We start from the raw sequence: 21,170 nt of genomic DNA on the forward strand, positions 1-21,170 counted from the left end.
TATTCGATTAGATTATTTCGTGCTTAGATCGGTATTACTTGTATGAAATGGATGCAGACTAATGAATAATCGGAGATTCATGAAGCTATAACTGTCAAATAATGAATGAGCTATGAATAAAGGAATAAATTCTGATTTGTTATTTCCTTATACACGGTAAGTTAGTCAAATGTCTGTTAAAATTAAAAACATCCCGGATAATAAATAATTTAACATACCTAAGGAAACATATCATACTTTATTATCCACGTCCCGACGTCTATCCTGCATCCTGTGTCCTGCCAATCCCAGCATCCTGCTCCAAGATTCATCATAGCATTCCGGATATTCATTCGTGACATTGGCACTGACACTCACGTAAGTGCGATTCGATCGGAGAAACGCGTGTTAATTAACACGATGTCGATGGGAGCCCGATTACATATCTCAGTAGCCGGCGAAATATTTTAATTATCCGACTGGAATTGCAAATAAAGCATCGATACGCATGCTATGCGTCACGGTATGTACGTAGGTAGTCGACTCGACACGTAATGGCCCCATCACGACGCATGATCATTAATTAACGCCGCATTTTCGATTGACTCGTACTTTCGTGACATCGTTGAGCGTCTAACCACGATGACGAGCAGGAGTTGATTTTAGAACGGATTACAGGACATAGGATGCAGGACAGTAGCTGGCAACGAGGCTTACAATTCCTTATTCTTCGCATCTTTCGAATCCCGAAATTCTATCGAAATTTAGCCGAAACTAAAGCCGATAAAAAATAATAATGAAGAAATTATGAAAAAAGAACGTTTCTTGTTTTATGTATATTTACCTATTCACCTATTAATATTTAATACTTACCTCATAATTACTAATATTATCTATTGCCTATATTATCTATTAATATTAATTATACATGTGTCACTATTTATAAGATTATTTAATAATTGCTTATCGCAATAGCTTAACTGCAGTTGAGCAAGTTGCACGCAATTCATTTCATTTTGAATAATTTGTTTCGAAATGTTTTCTTCTTTTTCTATTTGCACTTTATTTTATTTATTATTATTCATTGTACTCAGGAACATCTTCTCGTTTAAATAAATAAATAAATAATACATTTCTGATTAAAATTACAAATTAAGAGAGATTAAATGCAGGTAGACTATTGAGATACTGTAATGTTAAATAATCTCTTGAATAAGTAGTTTTAAGAATCACAACAAAGCAGCGGGAAGTAGCCGTTTGTAGCGTCAAAAGTAAGTGGTCTGCATAATATTATACCTTGAGATCTTCCATTGGTCCTTCAAGTCCGACGGAATCCGCAGGGTTAGGAAGAACTACAACTGCCGAACCAAGATTTCCACTCGGGCATACTTACGATCGATCTAAATTACGTATTCACAGGTCGAGAACTATTGTCGTGTCTCTCCGCGCCGCTAATCGTCTCGTCGGCGAACATCTCCCCGGAGGCGAGCGAAATATCGTCGATCGCTCTCATCACTTCGTCCGCACTAGATCCGCACGATCGCGTCTAGGGTCACACATTCACCGGCCGCACGTTATCGTCCGATTGCGGTTGCTCTCCGCTCTGCCAGCCGGAGTCCAGAGTCGTCGAGTCGCTGAGGCAACATTGTGGCGTCTCCTCCTCCTGACTGCTCCTGTAATCCCTGTAATCCCTCTCCCTGCCTCTCTCGTTCTCGTCCTCGCGGAAGTAGCCGGAACTCGCCGGGCCCTCCTGCAGCTCCTCGTCGTCCTTCGACGCGTAATAGGAGTAACGACCCTGCTGGATCACTTCGTACTGCGCGTCCGGCGCGAGAAACGGACCCCTCGAGTTCCTCGGCTCGTCGCTGTTCGCGTAATTGTCTGACGGAATGTCGCTGGTGTCGGCCGGCAAGGGAAGAGGCAACCGCGACCTCTTCGACAACTGACGCTTGCCCAGCCTGGCCGCCAGGTAGTCGACACCTTCCGTGTGCTCCGCGCCTGAAAATCGAGACGCGTCGGTTAGACATGCGCGCTCGTCGCGAGGCTGCGTGTCGTCGAGGTGGAGAAGTGACGGTTTTCGAGAGGAATGTAAATCGCGGATACTTTCATAGGATTCGCGGTGACGAGAATTTGCGAACGCACGCCCGAAGATTTGCCGTGGATGTAACAATAATCAACGGGAGAGGAAACGCGCTCACGTGTGGAAGATTCTCGGATCTCGGAGAATCCTCGGGAAATTAATCCAAGCGCGCGCACGCCGAAGCAAGCATCCGACCGTGGAGTTTCCACGCGCGATGGAAGGCCGCGAGGCGTGAGATGAACTTCGATAATACCTTCTTTCTCCACAGCCAGATCGTAAAAACTACTCTCCGGTCCGCAGCACGAGGACACGTCACCGAAATACAGCTCGCTCTCGGATTGCTTCGGGCCGGGATTCGCCTCCTGCTGAAATGCCCCGTTCTCCACGCCCTTCAAGGGCTTCCTGGCTCTCCTACCTTTGATCGTTCCCTCGTTCCCGCCCTCGGGATCCGTGCTGTTGGAGATCTCCTCGGCGTTCTCGTAATTGTCCGAAGGCCGCTTCGCAGATCGCGCCCTGTGATCTAAACGTTCAAAAAATCGCGAACATTCAATTCCTAACGTTCAACGTTCCAAATTTAACGGAATCTTAATATTGTGTAATGGATTTTTCGTTAAACCAATTATTAAGATTTGTTCGAGTCGCGAACCAGGAGTTACATGATTCGTAATATGTGATAAATGCTTTACCTTCGCTAGTCTCGAAGTTATCCATCCTTTTGGCAATTCTGGCTCTCGATTCGGTCACCTGTGGCCGCCTGGCTGGACTGTTCGGGTCGCTGTAAGGAGGCGGCGGTCCCCACAATGGCACAGGCGCTTCGAGGACGCTGTAGGACGCGGTACTCGGCGTATACGGGGCGCTCGGAGTGTTTAAGACCGAGTAGGGACCGCTTGACTGTGAATTGAGGACACTGTAAGGTCCCGTACCGCTCTCTACGTTAGCTTCCGCCGGTCGTGTTTGCGTGTGAAAGCCGTAATTCGAGTCCGGACTCGGCGCCGGACCCCTTGACCTGGACCAGGGCAGTCGCCATCTCCTGAAGAAGGAATACTCTTTAGTACAGGAGAAAAAGATTTTCTAATTTCCGGCCCCGTTATTAATATTTTTTTCTTGTCAAAACATCTAAATACTCGCACGAAATTATCACATAATTATTACACTATTAAAATAAAAAAATATATTTAATAATGATATCACACATACGTAAAGCATTATATAATTTTATATTATATTCTATGATATAATAATTATGATAATAATAACTAAATATAATAATTATATTATTATATTGTTGGATAAAATTGAAATGTTTCTTTCATCGGAGTTCATCTTTTTCTTTTTAATTTCGGGAGATCGAATGTTTATGCGGGAAGCATACCTGGACGGCGCTATATCCGGATTCGGTGTGTAAAGATTCCCCGGCGTCTGGGCCCACCACGGGCTCGCACCGCCGCAGTCGTTGCAGCAGCCGCAGGACCCGGCCGGCGGCCCGACGGCACCTCCTTGGCCGTACAGCGACCTGCATCGCAGCTCCAACTGCTCCCAGTACATCTTCTTCTTCTCGTGACTCAACAATTGGTACACCAGCATGCACGAGAATATGCAGGCCAGAATACCGGCGACTGAGACGCCGAAGAGGGCCCTCAGGCAGTCCGACAGCGCGCCGTGCACCGCTTCGCAGTGAGGGGTTCCCTCAAACAGCACCCCGGGATCCCCTTTCGATTGCGGCGCGCCGTAACATGTGCACGATCTGAATCGCCGCGGAAATTCGAAATTAATGTCTATATCCGAGAGATATATATTTGCTAATTTCAACGAAAGAGAAAATATATACACGGGGAGAATATTTTAGCATTTTCTTCGTATAATTTCTTTTTAATTTCTTTTCATCGTGTTATCTAGAGTGCAGAAACTGTCTGACAGACTGTCGGTAGAGTTTATCTCGTTGGGAACATAAATTTTTTCAACGGTAGATTTCAGTTCCTAAAATATAATAAAACGGCATATATGAAACGGAATGGTAATGGACACCAATGCCGATATGTGTTCCTCGGTTGCAAAGTTTTATACAAAATTTTTACTACAAAATTCTCTCCGTGTGAATATGTTCTCGGGCAATTTTAATCATTCGAATGAGGATCGACTACAAATTGCTTGAATGAAAATTGACATTTATTCGACCATTTCCGTGCGCAAGCCACTTCTACCGCGAGGAGTCTCTATCAGTACGAACGATCATTATCAAAAGCTACGCATTTGCCGTAATAATAAAAGGAACGAATTGATTTTTTACTTCCACCGCGTACTCTCGTTCCTTTTGTCTTCTGAATACACAAACGAGAGATATACGTACCTCGCGCGCGCAGTGTAAACGCACTCGCGAAGTCCCTGCAATCGGGACATGTGAATCACCGTGGTGGTGACGGTGACGAGAACGCACACCATCGCGCACACCACTCCCACGGAACCGCAGACTTTCATCTGCAAAAGTTATAAACCCGGTTTAATAGCGGAACTGTCAGCATCACCGATGACGCTTTACCGCGGGAATGAGAAGTTACCGGGGAAACTTACCAGAAGTCCGTATCTATGCTTTCGCCGAGCCAGCAGCATTGTGAAGAGACCCATCAGGATCAGCTAGAATCGTTAATTAATTATTCGCCGTCGAACCTCCGCGATCTTCTCAGCCGGCTGATTGAACGAGAAAACGCGCAAACTTTCATACACCTTCATCAATAACTAATAAGCCAATTAATTCAATAAGTTAAAAAGAAATTCAGTTACATCGTATAATGCACAAAATCGACAGTATGAAACTTTCAACTAACTTGACGATAAAATATAAAACCGTTTTAAGGAGATTGTAAGACTCAGTGTCGTATTTTCAGTGGCACTTACTTTTATATATAATTTAGAAGATATTAAAAATAGAAATGAAAAGTAGCACGCTAATCTCTCTCAAGGAACACGTGTAAAAGAACGTCGACTTTAGTTATATCTCAGCCCTCGAATGGTCAATCTCTTTCTAATTGCAGAAGCAGTTAGATAATATTTCAGTCTATACTTGGTGTAAGTTTCACCGAATTCTTATCAAACTCATTATCTACAATCTCCTTAAATATAAGACCAATAATTCCCGCTGCGTTCGACGTGTTAGCTCGTTTTCGCGTAGGACCGCCGCAGGTACGCCATTGCGCGCGCTGAGACAGTTTCGGTAATACGGTCGATCGATCTTTGTCTCTCACCATAATGCCAGGAATGTAAGACGGCACGGTCTCGAAGAGCGCTAAGCTGGCTGTGTGGGCCGAGAGGACCGCGTGCACCGCCAAAAACAGGCAGCCGACCGCCGCGCTCAGGCCGCCGCAAAGGCAGCAAAGGACTACGTACTTCTTGCAGCAGCCGCCTTCGCCGGTGTGACCTGCAAAAGTCGATCCTGAATGAAATTCAAAGCGCTGGCGCGACGAAGAAACGTCCCGGCGCGTGATCGCAATACCGATTTGCCCGCGTGTATCCCCGGGATCACATCGATCTCAGGCGATGGAAAACGAAGCGATGCTCGCGCGCGATTCGTCGGTGTCAAGGCCACCAATCGTCGATCTCGTGTCATGGCATATCGCGATCCTGCGGGACGACGCGTCGTCGAAGCGCGAGAATATCAACACGAGAGCGCAATCACCGCGGAGATTCGAGGAATCTCGTTCGCGGCACGTTTCTCATTGTGACCAGATCAGGAGTACTGCTGTTAGATTCTCACGCGGGGACGATCATTATCCGGCTGACCGAGGACCCGGCACGATTTACTCCGGTTGCATCCGGGTGTCCCGATCCCCCCGGAAGGGTTAAACGGAGCGCAACGAACTGAGCGACCGGGACATCGCCGGCGACGGATAACGATGTACGTAAAGAATATACACGATGCTGAGGGAAGAAAATTGAATCTCAGCACCCGGGACGACGGTATCGGAGAAGAGAAACAGAGGAGTACAGCGAGTCGGCAGGACTCAACGTCGTGATTTATTCCGCCGAAAACACGTCCCACGGGTGAAATTGAACGCGTTCGAACGCGTATCGCGCGGGAGGGGGGGGAACCGCGAGGAGCCGCCGATTGTATTTCCGTTTTCTACGGCGTGGCTCGCGAACACGCCGCGAAACGCTTACGACGCTGCTTTTGTAACGTTCGACGCAGCTGTGTTATTTCGTTTGATGGCATCCGGGTTCGACTTCCATTGTCGAGCCACCCTATTGAGTCCAGCGCGCCGTATTGGAAGTTCTCTCAATGAATTCTCGGGCGTCAATACACACCGGCCGGCTGCCGGAGACAATGTGCTAATACTCCTCGGAGGCTCGCGAGGAATAAAATTTTCGATCGCGCGCGCACACGTACATCGTCGATCCGCGGGAGATCGAAAAATTCAAGCGCGCGAACGTAATCAAGGGTATTGATTCGCGCTTTACGGCGCGCCGACCATTTTTTCTCTCCTACGTCTCTACGTCATTAAACGACGCGGGAACGAGAGCTCATTGTGCGAACTACATGAGGGCAAAGGTCAAAGGCCGGACATTATTTTCGTCGGGAATTTACGATCGCTCATTCTCTCTCTCTCTCTCTCTCTCTCTCTCTCTTTTTTACTTAGGAACGCACACAGGAACGAAAGCCGTAAGGGCTCGCGGGGTAAAAATATTTGCGGTGAAAGAGAGGAGAGCGCGGGAGTCTCGATAGAAATTTCCAAGGAATACTTCGAGCGTGACGCGTCTCCCGATTCTAATCTGCCGTTCAAAGGTTAGATACAAAATTCACGGGGTGGAAATTCTCAGGAGGGAGAAAGAGTCGAGTCGGAGGGGTCCTTTGAAGGAGAGGCTGTGCTCTTCCTCTTTCTTTCTTTCTCTGTTGATCCGGCCCTCCGGAGGGGCGAATTCACGCTTTTCACGAGGACAATAATCTCGAAAATCGGTAACGTCACATCTCGCGATGCGGTACGCACATTTCACCCCGTGTGTGCCCATGGCCGCTCGAGAAACTCGTGAGAGACACCCGTGGTTTTTTCCCCCTCAGGTAACAATGTCCGCCCAACGTTTTTCATCCTAGCTATGACACGCCCGCCACTCGCGGTGTTTATCAACGAGAAGAAACGGCACCGCTATGAATCGATGCAGAACGAATTGGGAATCCGAGGGAGAATTCACCGCGTCTGAGATTTCGGCCGTCGTGGGAAATGGTAGAGGAGGAGGAGGAGGAGGGGAGGAAGAAGAGAGCGAACAGCGACAGCGAAACGCTTCGCTTGCGATGCACTAACGATGAAAACGAATATAACAAGATATTGGAAAGATTCCGCAATTGCTACACGCGCAGAGGGGGTCGCGTAAAACGGTCCCAGTATCTCCTTCGGATCTACGTCGGGCGCGTAAACGCGCGACGATCCATCCGGGCCAACCCCCTCGCGAAATCGGAGCCGTCTATTTCGGAACTGAGAGCGGCTAAGAATATTTCGTACGTGGTAAACGGATAGTCGATACGTCGAGAGCAATTTTTCCATCACGGAAAGAAAAAGAGAGAGAGAGAGAGAGAGAAATATGATGGTTGAATAAATACGATATATCTGATAAATATAATATAAATATATACGAAAGGGAAATGTATAAATATGATAAATGAAAAATATAATTAATACGAAATATATACATGTATATAAATATGATATACGATTTTTACAATCGAGTGTTCTTGTTTAAAGAAAATGAAGAGACAATAAAGCCCGCGATGTTGCAAAGCGCAGTTTATCGAATTACATTACGCGTACGACAGAAGAAAATAGCAATTTCGTCCTTCCCCCTCCCCCTCTCTCTCTCTCTCGCTAATACGCATCGCGACAAGTTCGCAAGCAACAATATCGGACAAGATAATTCTCAATTTTGCGAATTACGACGCTGATGAAGATTCAACGCGGACGCGTGACGTACGCGTCGAAAGAGCGAAGCGACGCAACCTTTGACCTTGCCTCAAGACGACGACGACGACAACGCGCGTTGACCTATTAATAACGATGCACACGAGTGCACAAAGGGAGTGCGAGGGAAAAAAGGGTTGCTTCGATACGAGCGAGCAAGCAGCCCACGGGGTTGATCGTCGGCGTACCACAGGGATGCGGATAATGCGGCCTCGGGAAGTGCGCGTGATGTGGCAAGTGTGAGTGCGAGTGCGAATGTGCCGGTATCGGGAACGGATAGCCCTGGCTGTCCATTTCCATTTCCGTCCCGAGGCGACAGCGCACTATTTGGAGCACCGGGTTGCCATCCATCTTCCCGCCTTGTCACTTTGGCCCGATCCTTCACGACGATCCTCAGCAATCCTGCGAGCTCATCCCTGCGTTCTTGTCGCTCGCTAACACGTGCCGGCGATTCTCCTTCGCGCTGGAGCCGAGCGGCACTCTCAGCGACGATCGGCCGAATCGATCGGAACTCCCGTCTCCTTCGGCCGATCCTCGATCGAACGAGATTCGCAGCGTCCCAAGGGAGGCTTGAATCGTTCACCGATGTGTAAAACGCTCGAAGCTGAATTCTCTTGGATTCAACATTCGTTCATCGTTCGCGCGCGATTATTGTAATTAGCTTGGCGCTAATTTTTATTCGCACGTCACCGCGGCGTCGATCCTTGAAAGCGCGCGCGGGACCTCGAATCGAGTGTCTCCTGTCAATATTGACATATATTACTACTATAAAGCAGACTCTTCAAACTGCATTTCATTCAAGTGTAACGCAATACAATAGCCACATGTCACTACACACTCGTAGAAATTCATTACATTCACCGACGAGTGTTTCTTTTTCGAGGCTTCCTGAATTAAAACAATCAGAAGGTTTGTTTAAAATCCGTATAAACCCGATGTAAAATTATCCAGTGTAAATTAACGAAAGGAACAGGAAAAAAATACGAAGTCTGCGAATGACGTATAGTCGTAGCTTACCGCTTGAATCTAGATATTTGTCAAGCTCGCAATGCACATTATTCGCGATAAAGAAAAAACGATGGGAAATATTTTCGACAAACGTAGAGGTGGCTGTAACAATCGGACGATCACATGTACGCGATATTCTTCATTACTCCGCGGAGGGGAGAGATCGTATTCGCACCGGAACGTAATCAATGTTGCACATGACACTCGATCTGCGATTAAATATGATTTATTGCAGACAACGTCATTAAATCATACGTGCCCGCGATATTCCGCACACACACACATATACAGACACGTAGACACGCGCGCACACAGGTCACGTGTCACCATGAACTCGTCTCTCCCTCCAAGGTCACCTGTTCGACTCGCATTTCCGACCGGGTCGAGCCCACTTTCACCGTCAATTATCGTCATCGGAAGTCATTACTGACGCGGAGATTCCCTCGATATCCTTCACCGAGCATCCCGCGCGACGATCAGTCGGCGACGGCTGACGAGAGCGATTCGATATCGCCAGGGTATCGATCTTCCCGCCGTGTACCCTTCTCAAGACGCGAAAATTCACCCCCCCCGTATCGATGATCGCGCGCTCCAGACAGAGGATCCACGAAACGTCGCTGGCGGCCACGTCGTCGTGGCGTGTCCCACAGGTGGCGGCTTCCGTAGCTGCTGGCACGAGTCGAGATCCAGGTGATCCGGCTTTCTTCTCCACGTCAGCGAAGAAGAAGCGGATACTGAGCACGCGTGAGGCACGTAGAGAGAAAAAGAGAGAATGAGGGGGAGAGAACGATAGAGCGAGCAAGAGGGAGAGAGAGAGAGAAAGTGGCCACGTTGATAGTGCGATGGCTGTGTCGTATCGTCGGCCCGTTTTTAACTCGCCCGCATCCCACGACGGGGTCGTCCTACTCTCGGTTGGTGCGAGCATCGACTGGTCGATATACCCCCGGATGATTCGAGCGACCCGGCGCGGTCGGGGGTTGAAATTCCGCGGGAATGCTCCCCCGGGCAAGAGAGAGAGAGCGGGGTAGAAACCTATCGCGTGGTAGTCGATAACGCGTGTCCGCGACTGATAAGGCCGCCCGCGAGGACGAACGCGTCGGACTCCTCATCCGGCTGATAGTGCAGTCGGGATAATCGTAAAACAAGTCGGCATACAAGGATGGAGCTACCCTAACCGTCGTCGACGCGTGTCCCGCCGCGGCGTCGCATTCCCCGGCGATCGGCTGGGGCGAATTTTCAGGAAACGCCGCCGTCCGACATTTCAACGGCTGCCTGACATTTCAATCTCGAATGGAAATTAAGTCACCGATATAGAGCGGGTGTTAACGTCATATCGCGAATCGACTATTCATATCGACGCGTGCGCTCGCGAGCGGGGGAATATCACGCTCGTGGAAAATACGAGCCTCGACTGCGCCCCCCTCCCCGAATCTTGTCGGATCGCGCGGAAAATTTTATTTCGTTTCGCGTAACGCGTAGAAATCGCCGAGGGAGAATTATGGCCGATCGTCGATAAATTTTATTCCTTACTGTTAAATTATTGAAAATTCAATGAAGTCGCCGGTGATGACCTCGTTCATTTCATTGTTCCAATATATTGGGATCACTTATCCGGGCTCATCCCTTGTATTTTATCGGACGAGCGTGGCGATAATAAAATTAAACCAATCAACAAAATCGTTTATTAAAATTAACCGTCGGCTTTGCAGATAAACAGCCGTTGGATCTCCCCGAGTGCGAATAATATCACGGGCAAAAATCCGATAACCGCATGGAAGTTAGTCACTTACATTGATTGGCAGCGGTTGTCTCGTAGCGTCTTGTTGGTCTCGGCGGTGGACGTGGCGGAAGGGCGGGCGGTTGATGCGTTCTCGATGTCACCTCGACGCCTCCGTCACTCTCACCCTCGGCGCCTCTATTGTTTCCTCCGGGTTGCTGCACCACGTGACATTGACACTTGTTCTTCGTAGGGGCCGAAACCTAGACGACAAACGTGTTCGTGTCAACTCGCTTATCAATTCGTGCGAGCGGCTTGATAATAACGCGGGGACAGTCGTCCGATACGATAACGAGTACGCTTTGAGGAAACCAAAAAGAGAAACCCTTAATTCATGTCGCAAGTCAAATTACACGACTTACGTCGTAAAAGATCAGTAACACTTGACGAGCTGCGATAATGTCTTCTTTCGTTAAAACTGTCTCTTCGGGAGCAATAATTATCGGAGATTTACAGGGACCGGAGTGGTTCCTCAAGATGTATAATTATCGGCTCGTTAAGGCTTAACGCGGCTCGATAATGAGTATTAAGTGTGATATCGTCACGTCGTTCGACGAGTCTCTTTTCCTCTCGTTCATCTGGCGGGAACAATGTTCGCGGCTCGCGCGAATCTCTCACGATCTCTCGCTCCCGCGCCGCGACATTTTCGATATCAACATTCGCGGACGAAGAATAAGCCCCGGTGAAATATTTTTCGTCGCACTCGCCCCGAAATTCGAACGCATTCCTGCAACGGGCACCGGATCATTAATCATCCGTGCGCGCTGCATTTGGCCTTCGGCTGAAAATATTTCCTGATATAAGCTCTAAGGGCAGAACCGTTGCTTAGTACACGATTTATAGCTTCTCGCGTGGCTAGGACACGGCGAACGTAACTCAAGCGTGCGCGGATAGAGATATGGCGATTCACGAACATGTATTTTCTGAGATGTGGCGGCAAAAAAACCCGCTAGGAATATACGAGCCGCTTGGGCGGAACAGTGGTATAAGTCATTCTCCTCATTTGGAGAAGCGGAAGGGAAATTTATGGAGGCGCGATCGCGCCAAATCTAATTATCTCGCGCGTTTCTTGTTTGTTTTTAATTCTCCACTTCGCGCTCCTGTCCAATTCACGTCGTGTGTGTTGCGCGACTATTTCAAGATTTGAAATTCCATGTCGCCTCGAAGCAAGAACCGACGCGATTCGAAATCTGTTCGACATGTGTGTACAATTTCTCTTTATTAGCATCCATTAATTGGCGTTATTCCTTATTAAAAATCAAGTCGAAAAGTTCGGAGGCATTTTTCTCTACGACGCTTAATAAGGTAATAATTATTAAGAGAAGTCCAGCCACATCGTTACGCGTTCAATCATTGACATTCGTTCGCGTAAAAAAGATGATCGGCTGATTTTTATTTACTAATTATTACTTTATTATGTGTGTTGTGGAAAAAATGTCTCGAGACTTTCCGACTTGATTTTTAATAAGAAATAGCATTGCATAATTATTGGACGGTAATTGAGAAATATTCATATAAATGTATTATATAAATAATTATAATTCAAGTTCACACACCTGAATGGCGTCGACGCCCATGAGAGACGCGTTTTTGGTGTCGTTCTGTCCGTGCGGATGGCCATGATTGTGAACGTGGGCGTGGTGGTGTCCATGATGATCCAAGCTGGAGGGAGCCCGATCCCGCTGTCTGGTGTCGGGATGACTCGGATGCAACGAGTGCACCGGCTGTAGGTGATGATGATGGTCGTGGACATGGTCTAGCCTGCTGTGCGTCCTGGTGTTGGCGTTCGACGACGAGGACTCGCAGGATATACCGGAGCTGACGTGATGGTGGTTGACGCTGGAGTGACCGGTCGTCAGGCTGCCCGACGAACTACCGTGGTGATGGCCGCCCAACGGCGTCGTCGACAGACTACTGTTGACGTTAACTACGTGGCGGTGTACCGCGGGTGAGCCACCGTGATTCATCATGCTCGAGTTGGACGACGCGCCGCTCAAAGCACTGGACGTGCCGTGATGCTCACTTGAAAAGGTAGGATTCGAATGATGGGTCAGGCTGGAGCCGGTGCCGAGCCGATGATGGCTGTGCGGCGAGTTCACGTGGTTTATCGTGGCGGTGATCGGCATCGACGTTGGATGATGGTGCCCGGTCGGGGTGGTCGAGCTAGTCTGATTGATGGAACTGGAACCTGGAATAAGAATGTTTAATCTGATACTCGAGGTGGTATCGAGAAATGCTCGATCTGGACTCAGCGTTTCTCGTAGATTTATTTCCGACATTTCAGTTCCTTTCTTCAGGGTAAAGAATAAACTAAAACAGTCTCAAGTTGTTCTTCTCCCCGAAGAAATAAACTAGAATGTTCACGAGACGAACAAATTCACGAAAGATACGGCGCCAACCCAGGATCTACGAAATCCAGATCAAGCAAGAACGTTAATCTCCTTAAATAACACGAATGTCCCAAAGATATCATAAAATATATTCAACAAATTTCTTGTATTTTTTACAGTTTTTCAGGCATCTTTAAAAGATTTTTCAGAAATTTGTGTTGCCTGAGTCTGTTACAACATCGTGACGGACGTCATCGATGTCGCCGGAGAGAGAACAATATTTTGTTGTCATAGTAAATTGTTAATTATTATGGGGACAACAAAAAAACTTGTTTGGACAGCAAAAAGATTTGTTAAAAATATTAACTGCTGTTTGCTAGATACATGGACAGCAAAATAATTTGGTTATGCCAATTAAATTATGTCGTTGTCGCAACGACGTTTTGCTACAGCAAAATCATTTCTTCCGTGTGACAAATCTTTGCGCTGTTCCCACAGTAACTAACAATTTACCGTGTCAGCAAAACATTTTTTTCCGTGTGATAGAAAATAGAGAGAGAGAGAGAGAGAGAGAGAGAGAGAGAGAGAGAGAGANAATACAAACCAGACGCGCTCAAAGGTCCGGGATTTCCATGAACATGACCGGTAAGACTGGCCGCCAGGTTGCCGTGATGGTGCCCGGCGATGGCCTGCGCGTGCGGGTGATGCGTCCCGGATCCGTGATGATGAGCTACGCCGGTCTTCGCGTTACCGTGATGATGATGCGTGTGTTGCCGTTGGTGCTGCTGATAGCCCATCAAGCCTTCGCCGGCGTCCAAGTTCGTGGCGCCTCTGAAGTTATCGGCGTGCTTGTGGATGTGGGCGTGCATATCGCTGTGAAAGTGACCGTGCACGCCGCGATCGACCGCCGCGGGCTCGTGATGGTGCTGGTAGGGGTTCAGAACCTGCTGAACGCTCTTCAACTTATCCTTAGCGGTATTCGGTTTTTGCGACAAGCCGGAGTGCTCCTCCAGCTGCTTGTCCAGCTCCTTGCTCGTTGTCTCGAGCAAGTTCGGCCCAGGTTCCAGCAAGGGGCTGGGGCTCGAGGTCAAGCTGTGCTGATTGTCCTGCAGGCTCGAGCTCTCTTGGACGCGTCGCGCCGCTTCGAACGCCAGGTTGCGAGACAGGTCTAAGTTGCGCGGACTGCAGGAGAGATTGTGACCGTGTCGTGATAACATCGAGCTCTGACCGCTGATGGATCTCGAGTTGGACGACATGTTCGCCTGGTGCTCCAACAGATCGACGTTCCTAGTGTTGTCCAGATTGATCTGCGAACTATCCTGGTGAGGACTCTCCAGTCTGCGTATCGGCTCGAAAGCGCTCTGCAAGGTCTCCAAGCTGCGCGGCAGATCTTGACTGTTGTTGGAGATCCTGGTGCTGCCCATGTTCCTCTCCGTCCTGTCCCTCGGCGTCCTCAGAGGGTCCATGTTGTTGATCGCGGAACACTGACACGGATGCTGCGTGCTTTCCGACACGTCCAAGTCGCTGATCAATTCTGGCTGGGACATTTTAGTACCTGGAATGAGAAAGCGTATGATAAAAAAAAAAAAGAATATGTTCCCAGGAGTCGTAAAAAATCGACCCTCTTATCAGAGAACAGAAGGGGCGATCGTGACCGATAATCGAGCCGAAGAAGCGTGGGGTTTCCAATTTTCTCGTCAAGGGTAATAACGGAGAGCAAGAATCACGTCGAGCCGGCCGCGTCGCGTGGTAAATAGCGGCGAAGATGCGAGACAAAACGCTAGGTGAATTCTCTCGGTTTCGCTTTTACATTTTACAAGGTGGCTCCCGCTGTTTCGTAATATCGAACGATTTATCAAGTTCAACGAAGCGGAGCAACAAAACGGGCCGTCTCTCGTGGAGGTGCAAGAAACGGTGGTCACGCGGCTGGCACCTTCGACGCACCGATCCCGATCTGGACAGTCGATGTGTCAACGCCGTCGTTATTATCCCTCGTCTCAAGCTGTCGCGTATATGACGATAATGAGCTGCGTTTACTCGGAAACGAATGAAAAGTGTGAGCTATCGTTGAATAACAATGCGCTCGCTTTCATTGACTTCTGCCGACATAACATGAGCTAATAACCAGATATTATTTAAAAAAATTTCGTTTACCTCAAATATAATTTTAAGTCTAAAATGTGCTTGAAAAATATTGGCAGCCTCATAATTAAATATTCTCTCGGTCGTTTGCTGAAGAAAAAAATGTCAATAATGTAATCGGGGATTATGAACGTTCTAATGTAGAAATTAATCTCGCAATGCAAAACGACGTAGGAAAGATCGACATTTAATAAGTAAGCTCCGACGATGGAACGGGGCGAAGAGCTAACGAATCCGTAAATTATGAAGAACCACAAGGGTGGCAACGCATCCGCTCAGGATGCGGAAACGCGCGAAACTTTACGGCTTATTATCGCCATTCGTCGTTAAAACTTTTCCGATGGCTTTCGGCGAACTTAAATAAATATCTTCGAAAAGACTGGATGGTCCTTCACGACTCTTCGGAAGAGGGGACGGACTTTTATGATCGAGCATTGTGCGCGGACTTCGGGAGCTGCGCTGAGGCGGTTTATTACGCGTTTATCTCGTTAGGAATTGTTACGGATTTCAATCGTGAGGGCTTCGTCGGGCTGCGCATAAGAACGGTTAATAGTTCCGGTAATTATGCGAAGGGGAATACAACCAAAGCAATTATAACGTTAAATAATGAAATATTTCCCATCTCTTCACGCAAGTTTACATCGTGCTCTGTACATGATAGATTTAAATCAATAGATAAATTATCTTTGTTAAAGAATACTTTTATCATAAGTGAATAGATATTTATGATATGTCTTTGAAATCTTTTAAATTAAATATCATAAAGATTCTCTGAGTTCCGGTTTATTGCTTGCATTTATACTTGCATGTTTCTCTTTTAATTTCGTCTTAATTCCTTTTTTTTCTACGTAAACATTTTTCCTTCTTCTAATTTATTATTTTCTGGATATTATGTACGAATTTAAAAGGGTATATTTTCCCGTTAACAATGAAAGAAATAGATAAATAAATTATTAAAATCGGCGCGTTTGAGAGAAAGTATTTCAATATGAAAGCCAGATCGGACTGCTGAACGAGAGATCTTATCGGTATTTCTCGAGTTTATGCGAACGAAACGGAAAGTGAGTCGCTAAATTATTCCGCGACCATTAAACGCGACTCTCGGTTGGACCTATATATCACTCGAAACCTCCGGTCTTATCACTCTGACGACCGTAAGATTGCAATTAGCTTGCAATATATCTTCCACGATCCTGAAATGAATTCCGATTTATGCGCATCCGCCTATTCGCGCATGCAAAGACACTCCTCCGAGGATCCCGAGGAGTTTCGCGAAGAGGCTCGCCTCGCGCTACCGATTACGCGCCAACGTCGCGCAGCTCCGTTTCGATATCGGGCATCTAGCTGCCGTAACCAGTCCGAAGTGGTCTTCGTAAGTACGACCGGTGACTCCCGACCGCTCACATTCCTCGTATCTCGTTATACGAGTGCAAAGGCATCGAAGGCCACGGTCAAGTTCGATGCCGTGTGCTCGGCCGGCCGCTGGCTTTTTCTCGGCTGTCCGACGATCCCGGCGTTAGTCGCGAGAATGGGAATATCCGCGCGCACGGCACGTGGATTTAATTTCGCCCATTCCGACTCGCGGATCGTCGCCGTCGGGAGCGCCGCAAAAACGCATTCCGTCGCGGCCGTCGCGTTAATTACAATTTTCATCCCGACATCGTCTCGCCGCTCGATCGGAACGATCGGGAGGAGAGCGCGTTCGCCGATCCGTAAGAGTCGCGGGACAAAGGCCTTTGCTGACGCGCGAAATGAGTGCCGACACTCGTGAGCAAAGATCTAACAAGTACACCTGCACCTAATCGAGGGATTTCGCGACGCTATCTGACGATTGGTGCGTCGGGGATTTCATCTCCGAGAGACTCCGCAAATTTCGACTTCTCGACCGGTTCTTCGGCGAAGCTGACGGCGCGATTACCGCATCGTCATTAGCGAATCGCCAGGTCGCTCTTCCCGGAGCGCTCGCCGACGATCGCAGCACCGTGAGAAGAAGTTGCCGACCTTTTCGCGATACGGGCCTAGCGTGCACGCTTCGCACGCGCCTTGCGAAATCCAATAGCGAGCAGCTCACCACCGCGCTGCTGCTCGCAGTCGAGTTCCGGCTCGACCCGCAGCGCGACCGAGAATTAACACACAGTCGGCTGGCTGGCTGCTCACCTGCGAGTCGGCCCTCCCGACGTCGACCGGATCCTCTCAATCACTGTCCTCCAACAGCGGCGCGCCTTCCGCATGCCCGGCGATCTGCGTGCGACATAGGAGCCCGATGCTCAGCCTGGTGCCTTGTTATCCCTCGGGAGCGCCCTCCGGTGGCCCCGAAACGGCGCATTTTCGACGGGCACCTGCGGACGCCGCTTTCCTCCTGCTCCGCTCGGTTCAGAGACGTCTAAGGAGGCTGCGATGCCCCTCGGAGCATCGCGTGGGATCCAGAACGAGGAGTGAAGCCGATGGAACGTGAGCGCGACGGTGTGTGAACGACTCGCGAATTCTTTCGTTGACGACAATGAGATCTCGCGGAGAAATCGATCGCGGGCCTCTCGCTCGAGACGGGGCCTTAACGATCCACGACAGGAGAGCAGATGCCTCGGAGACTAGGCTTCGTTCCGAAACTGCTGCGGACGCCGTTGATTACTGTCACGGTCTGCTGGTAATGAGTCCCTGAAGAAGCGCGTTCAAAGCCGGGGACCGTTACTTATTCGAAGTGATTTTCTCCTCGCAACAGCGAAAAGTTACCTGGTCGATTTGGCGCCGAGCCTCTACCGAGACTGTTTCGCCAGACGATCTGTGGCAAAACCGGAATGTCAGGATCGAGATCAACGCAAACGCACGGTTTCGCGCGATATTTGTAACAATATCACAATGATATGACGCCTGTAGCACGATAAAACACAGACTGACTGACGTTCGCGTCACTGGCTGGTGAAATTTTCACGACTTATGCACCGTCACATCACAAGCAGGCTCGCGACGCTCGAGACGCTCGGACGTTCCCCCCCAAAAATAGAATTTAAGATTTCATCGACGGTCACGCGACGGACCCCGAATTTACGAAGCAAACCGCACGTTTGTATCACTCGTATCACGCCGAGGCGTAAGGCCCAGGACGAGGGAACGGTGAGTATACGGCGCGAGAATAGCAGCGGGATATCGTGAGAGACTGTCGGGGCCTTCCACCTTCACTGGCAGCCGTTCTGCCTTGGAATGTGCCTTTGCCCCCTGTTCTCCCCTCTCAAGTCGCTAGAGGGGCCCCAAGAGCCCCGGCTGTGCGTTGCACGGCGTCCCTCTCTCTCTTCTCGCCAATCGTGCGCCGGCAACTGCCGTTTCGGTTTTCTGGGACCGACCGCGTGTCAGCCCACCCACTCTCGCGAGCCTCGAGCCGAGCTCGATGGATAGGGTAGGACGTTCGACTCGAAGCGGACTTTCGGGAGCGCATTAAATTCTTCTTGCGCTCATTACCGGACATGATAAAAGACCGTTTGATTGGCGGCTTTGAAAATCGATCGGAGTCCGACTTTCGCGTTGGTTCCGAGTCAAATCTACTACCTTATCGGAATTATATGGCTTATCGAATATCTTCTTGTAAACATAACAGTCAATATTATATTACCCAATAAAAAGAAACTTATAGATTTATTTTATAAAAAATGTAAGGATATATTAGAAGAGAATTGACTCGGATGGTCTCTCTTGTCGAGATCTCTCGAATAAAAATCTAGGACAGACTTTTATTCCCTTTATCGCTAAAAAAATTTGTTTAAAATATTTAAAGTAGAGAGAGAGAGAAAGAGATGTATAGTTATCTATTGAAAGTATCTAATTCTCTGTCGACAAGACTGCGTGCGTTTCAGGTTAGGGCGAAAGCGAGTTGTAACTAACTAGCGACTAGCTATGCTTTCACGATCGTTTAAGTGAGCTACCACGGTGAAGGGCGAGAGGTATAATTTTCACGGAAAGAATGAAATAAAAATTTAGCACGCATATATTCCATTCTCGAATCTCTATATTTTTTTTCTTTCGTATTCCTGCGATATTTTCACGAAACATATTTGCTACATGTGCTACATGTAATAGTTTTGGAAATACAAACCGTTCCTCCCATCCAGAGAGAGTTCCTCCAGTCACTTATCCAGTGGGTCTCTTTAAGGGATTTAAATAGCGGGCTGTCTTACCGAGCGGTAGTAACCGATCGGATCGACGTCCATTTGTTTGCTGTTGATAATTTATTAAATTGTACGTGATACTGTTGCGAAGAAAGGAATCAATTACATATATATATATATATGAGAATTTATCGTAAAACTATTATTAGAAAGATAAGTTCGATTCTGACTTTTTTACTTGATCATTTAATTAACGCATGTTATGTGCCCGTTGTGATTTAATTCGCGAGCACATCGGATTTCCGTTTCGCGTTTCCAAAAATAGGAGATTCGGAAAAGCGAAGTTCGCACGGCGCGAACGCGCGCAATCGATAAAATAATACAACGGCGTAGAGACATGACGCGGGATAATATGATATATTGCACCTATGCTGGTAATAGAATGCTGCTCTCTCCCGACAACAGCTCGTTTTACATAAATATTCGACGCTCGAGACAATGGGATGCCATGGGTAGTATTTACCGAAATAACATGGAAGCGTAAGCGTTACGGACTCATCCATACAAACAGCCGTTGAATGGGCGTTTCTCAGCCAAACGTAGAGAGAGAGACAATGGAGGTGTATGATCATATGCCGAGCATGATGCCAGGCTCGCTCCTATGATCTTTTCGCGTGTAAAGCGCATTTTTTTCTACACGTACACGCCCGAATACGCTACGTTACGTATTCATAACGACGTCTTGATCGCATTTTTATACACGCAAACACGCTTGATTTAATCGCGTGCCCATTGAGAAGATTCCGATTTATTAACGTCTCGTAGGGCACATGCGTGGTAATTGAATGAATGAAGGAGAGATAGAGAGAGAGAGAGAGAGAGAGAGAGAAAAGATAAATGGCGACCTCCTCTCGGATCGAGCTAAAGTTTAATTCGGGTTTACGGCATACTTCTCGCTTATGAAACTTATTTCGTTCGAGAAATTCCGCGTGAAACGCGGCAAAAATATTCGCGAAAGGTACACGAGTTATTAAACGCCGGACTGGCGGACACGTTTTTTCAGCGCATTCGCGTTTTCGCGTCGCATCTGGGAGAAAGAAAGAACTCTCCTCGAGCACAATGGTCTATGTAATTAAGGGTCAAAAGTTTTTAGCTACGTTAATTACGCGAACACTTGAAATGACGCTATTATCATTCCAGGAATGCTGCTGACAAAACGATTCACAATGCGCGATATAATTTCGTTTCTTCTTCATCGTGACGCCCTTTCCATCCGTAGTAACGACGTCTGAGAAAAAATGTCCCAATTTCGTACATATAATTACATTGTACATATTATCATTATCATTGTTTCGCGCTTCGAAAGAAATTGTAAGAAAAAAAAAAAAATATATATATATATATATATGTACGTATAAATTGAAGAGATAATTTATTATTTTAATTTTTTACATTATATTTTTTTCCTATTGCATGCATCTACGAAGAATTCACGTTACCCGATAGATAAACTGGTTCGTCGTTCGATACGTCAAAGCTGAGTCAGACGGTTCGTTGCACCGTTGGCAGATGGCACTGTCAGTGCGTGCGCAATTGTTTATATAAAAACACACCGGCGGAACATAGAAACGAAAATAAGAAACTTCTCACGCGAAAACGTGATGAAATATTTTCCTTCAATCAACGGTCGTGTGTCAAAAAAGCGAGAAAAAGTGATCTGTCAACAATTAATATTAACGAGACATATCAAGCATTGATCAAATTTACTCTTAAATTACACCTAAATTAAGCTGAGAAAATGTGACGTCTAAAAAAGAACGA

General features: G+C 47.6%; 1 protein-coding gene across 1 annotated transcript; it reads right to left on the minus strand.

The window, feature by feature from the left end:
- Positions 1-882: 882 nt before the first annotated feature.
- On the minus strand, positions 883-14,657 carry LOC106742045. Its single transcript, XM_014614633.1, has 10 exons — positions 13,715-14,657; positions 12,337-12,968; positions 10,794-10,983; positions 5,296-5,468; positions 4,625-4,687; positions 4,404-4,531; positions 3,429-3,800; positions 2,743-3,086; positions 2,310-2,576; positions 883-1,974 (listed from the first exon to the last, which is right to left on the minus strand). The coding sequence occupies exons 1-10, from the start codon at positions 14,655-14,657 to the stop codon at positions 1,532-1,534; spliced, it is 3,555 nt and encodes a 1,184-aa protein (XP_014470119.1). The 3' UTR covers positions 883-1,531.
- Positions 14,658-21,170: the final 6,513 nt, after the last annotated feature.

The sequence above is a fragment of the Dinoponera quadriceps genome, unplaced genomic scaffold (genome assembly GCF_001313825.1).
Source record: "Dinoponera quadriceps isolate SergipeBrazil2010 unplaced genomic scaffold, ASM131382v1 scaffold696, whole genome shotgun sequence".
NCBI classification, from domain to species: domain Eukaryota; kingdom Metazoa; phylum Arthropoda; class Insecta; order Hymenoptera; family Formicidae; genus Dinoponera; species Dinoponera quadriceps.

Coding starts and splice junctions, on each gene's coding strand:
- LOC106742045 (XM_014614633.1), bottom strand. CDS start 14,657: ATGTCCCAGCCAGAATTGATCAGCGACTTGGACGTGTCGGAAAGCACG. Junction 5,469..10,793: donor GACAACCGCTGCCAATCAAT/GTAAGTGACTAA, acceptor CGACTTTTGCAG/GTCACACCGGCGAAGGCGGC. Junction 4,688..5,295: donor CTTACATTCCTGGCATTATG/GTGAGAGACAAA, acceptor TAACGATTCTAG/CTGATCCTGATGGGTCTCTT.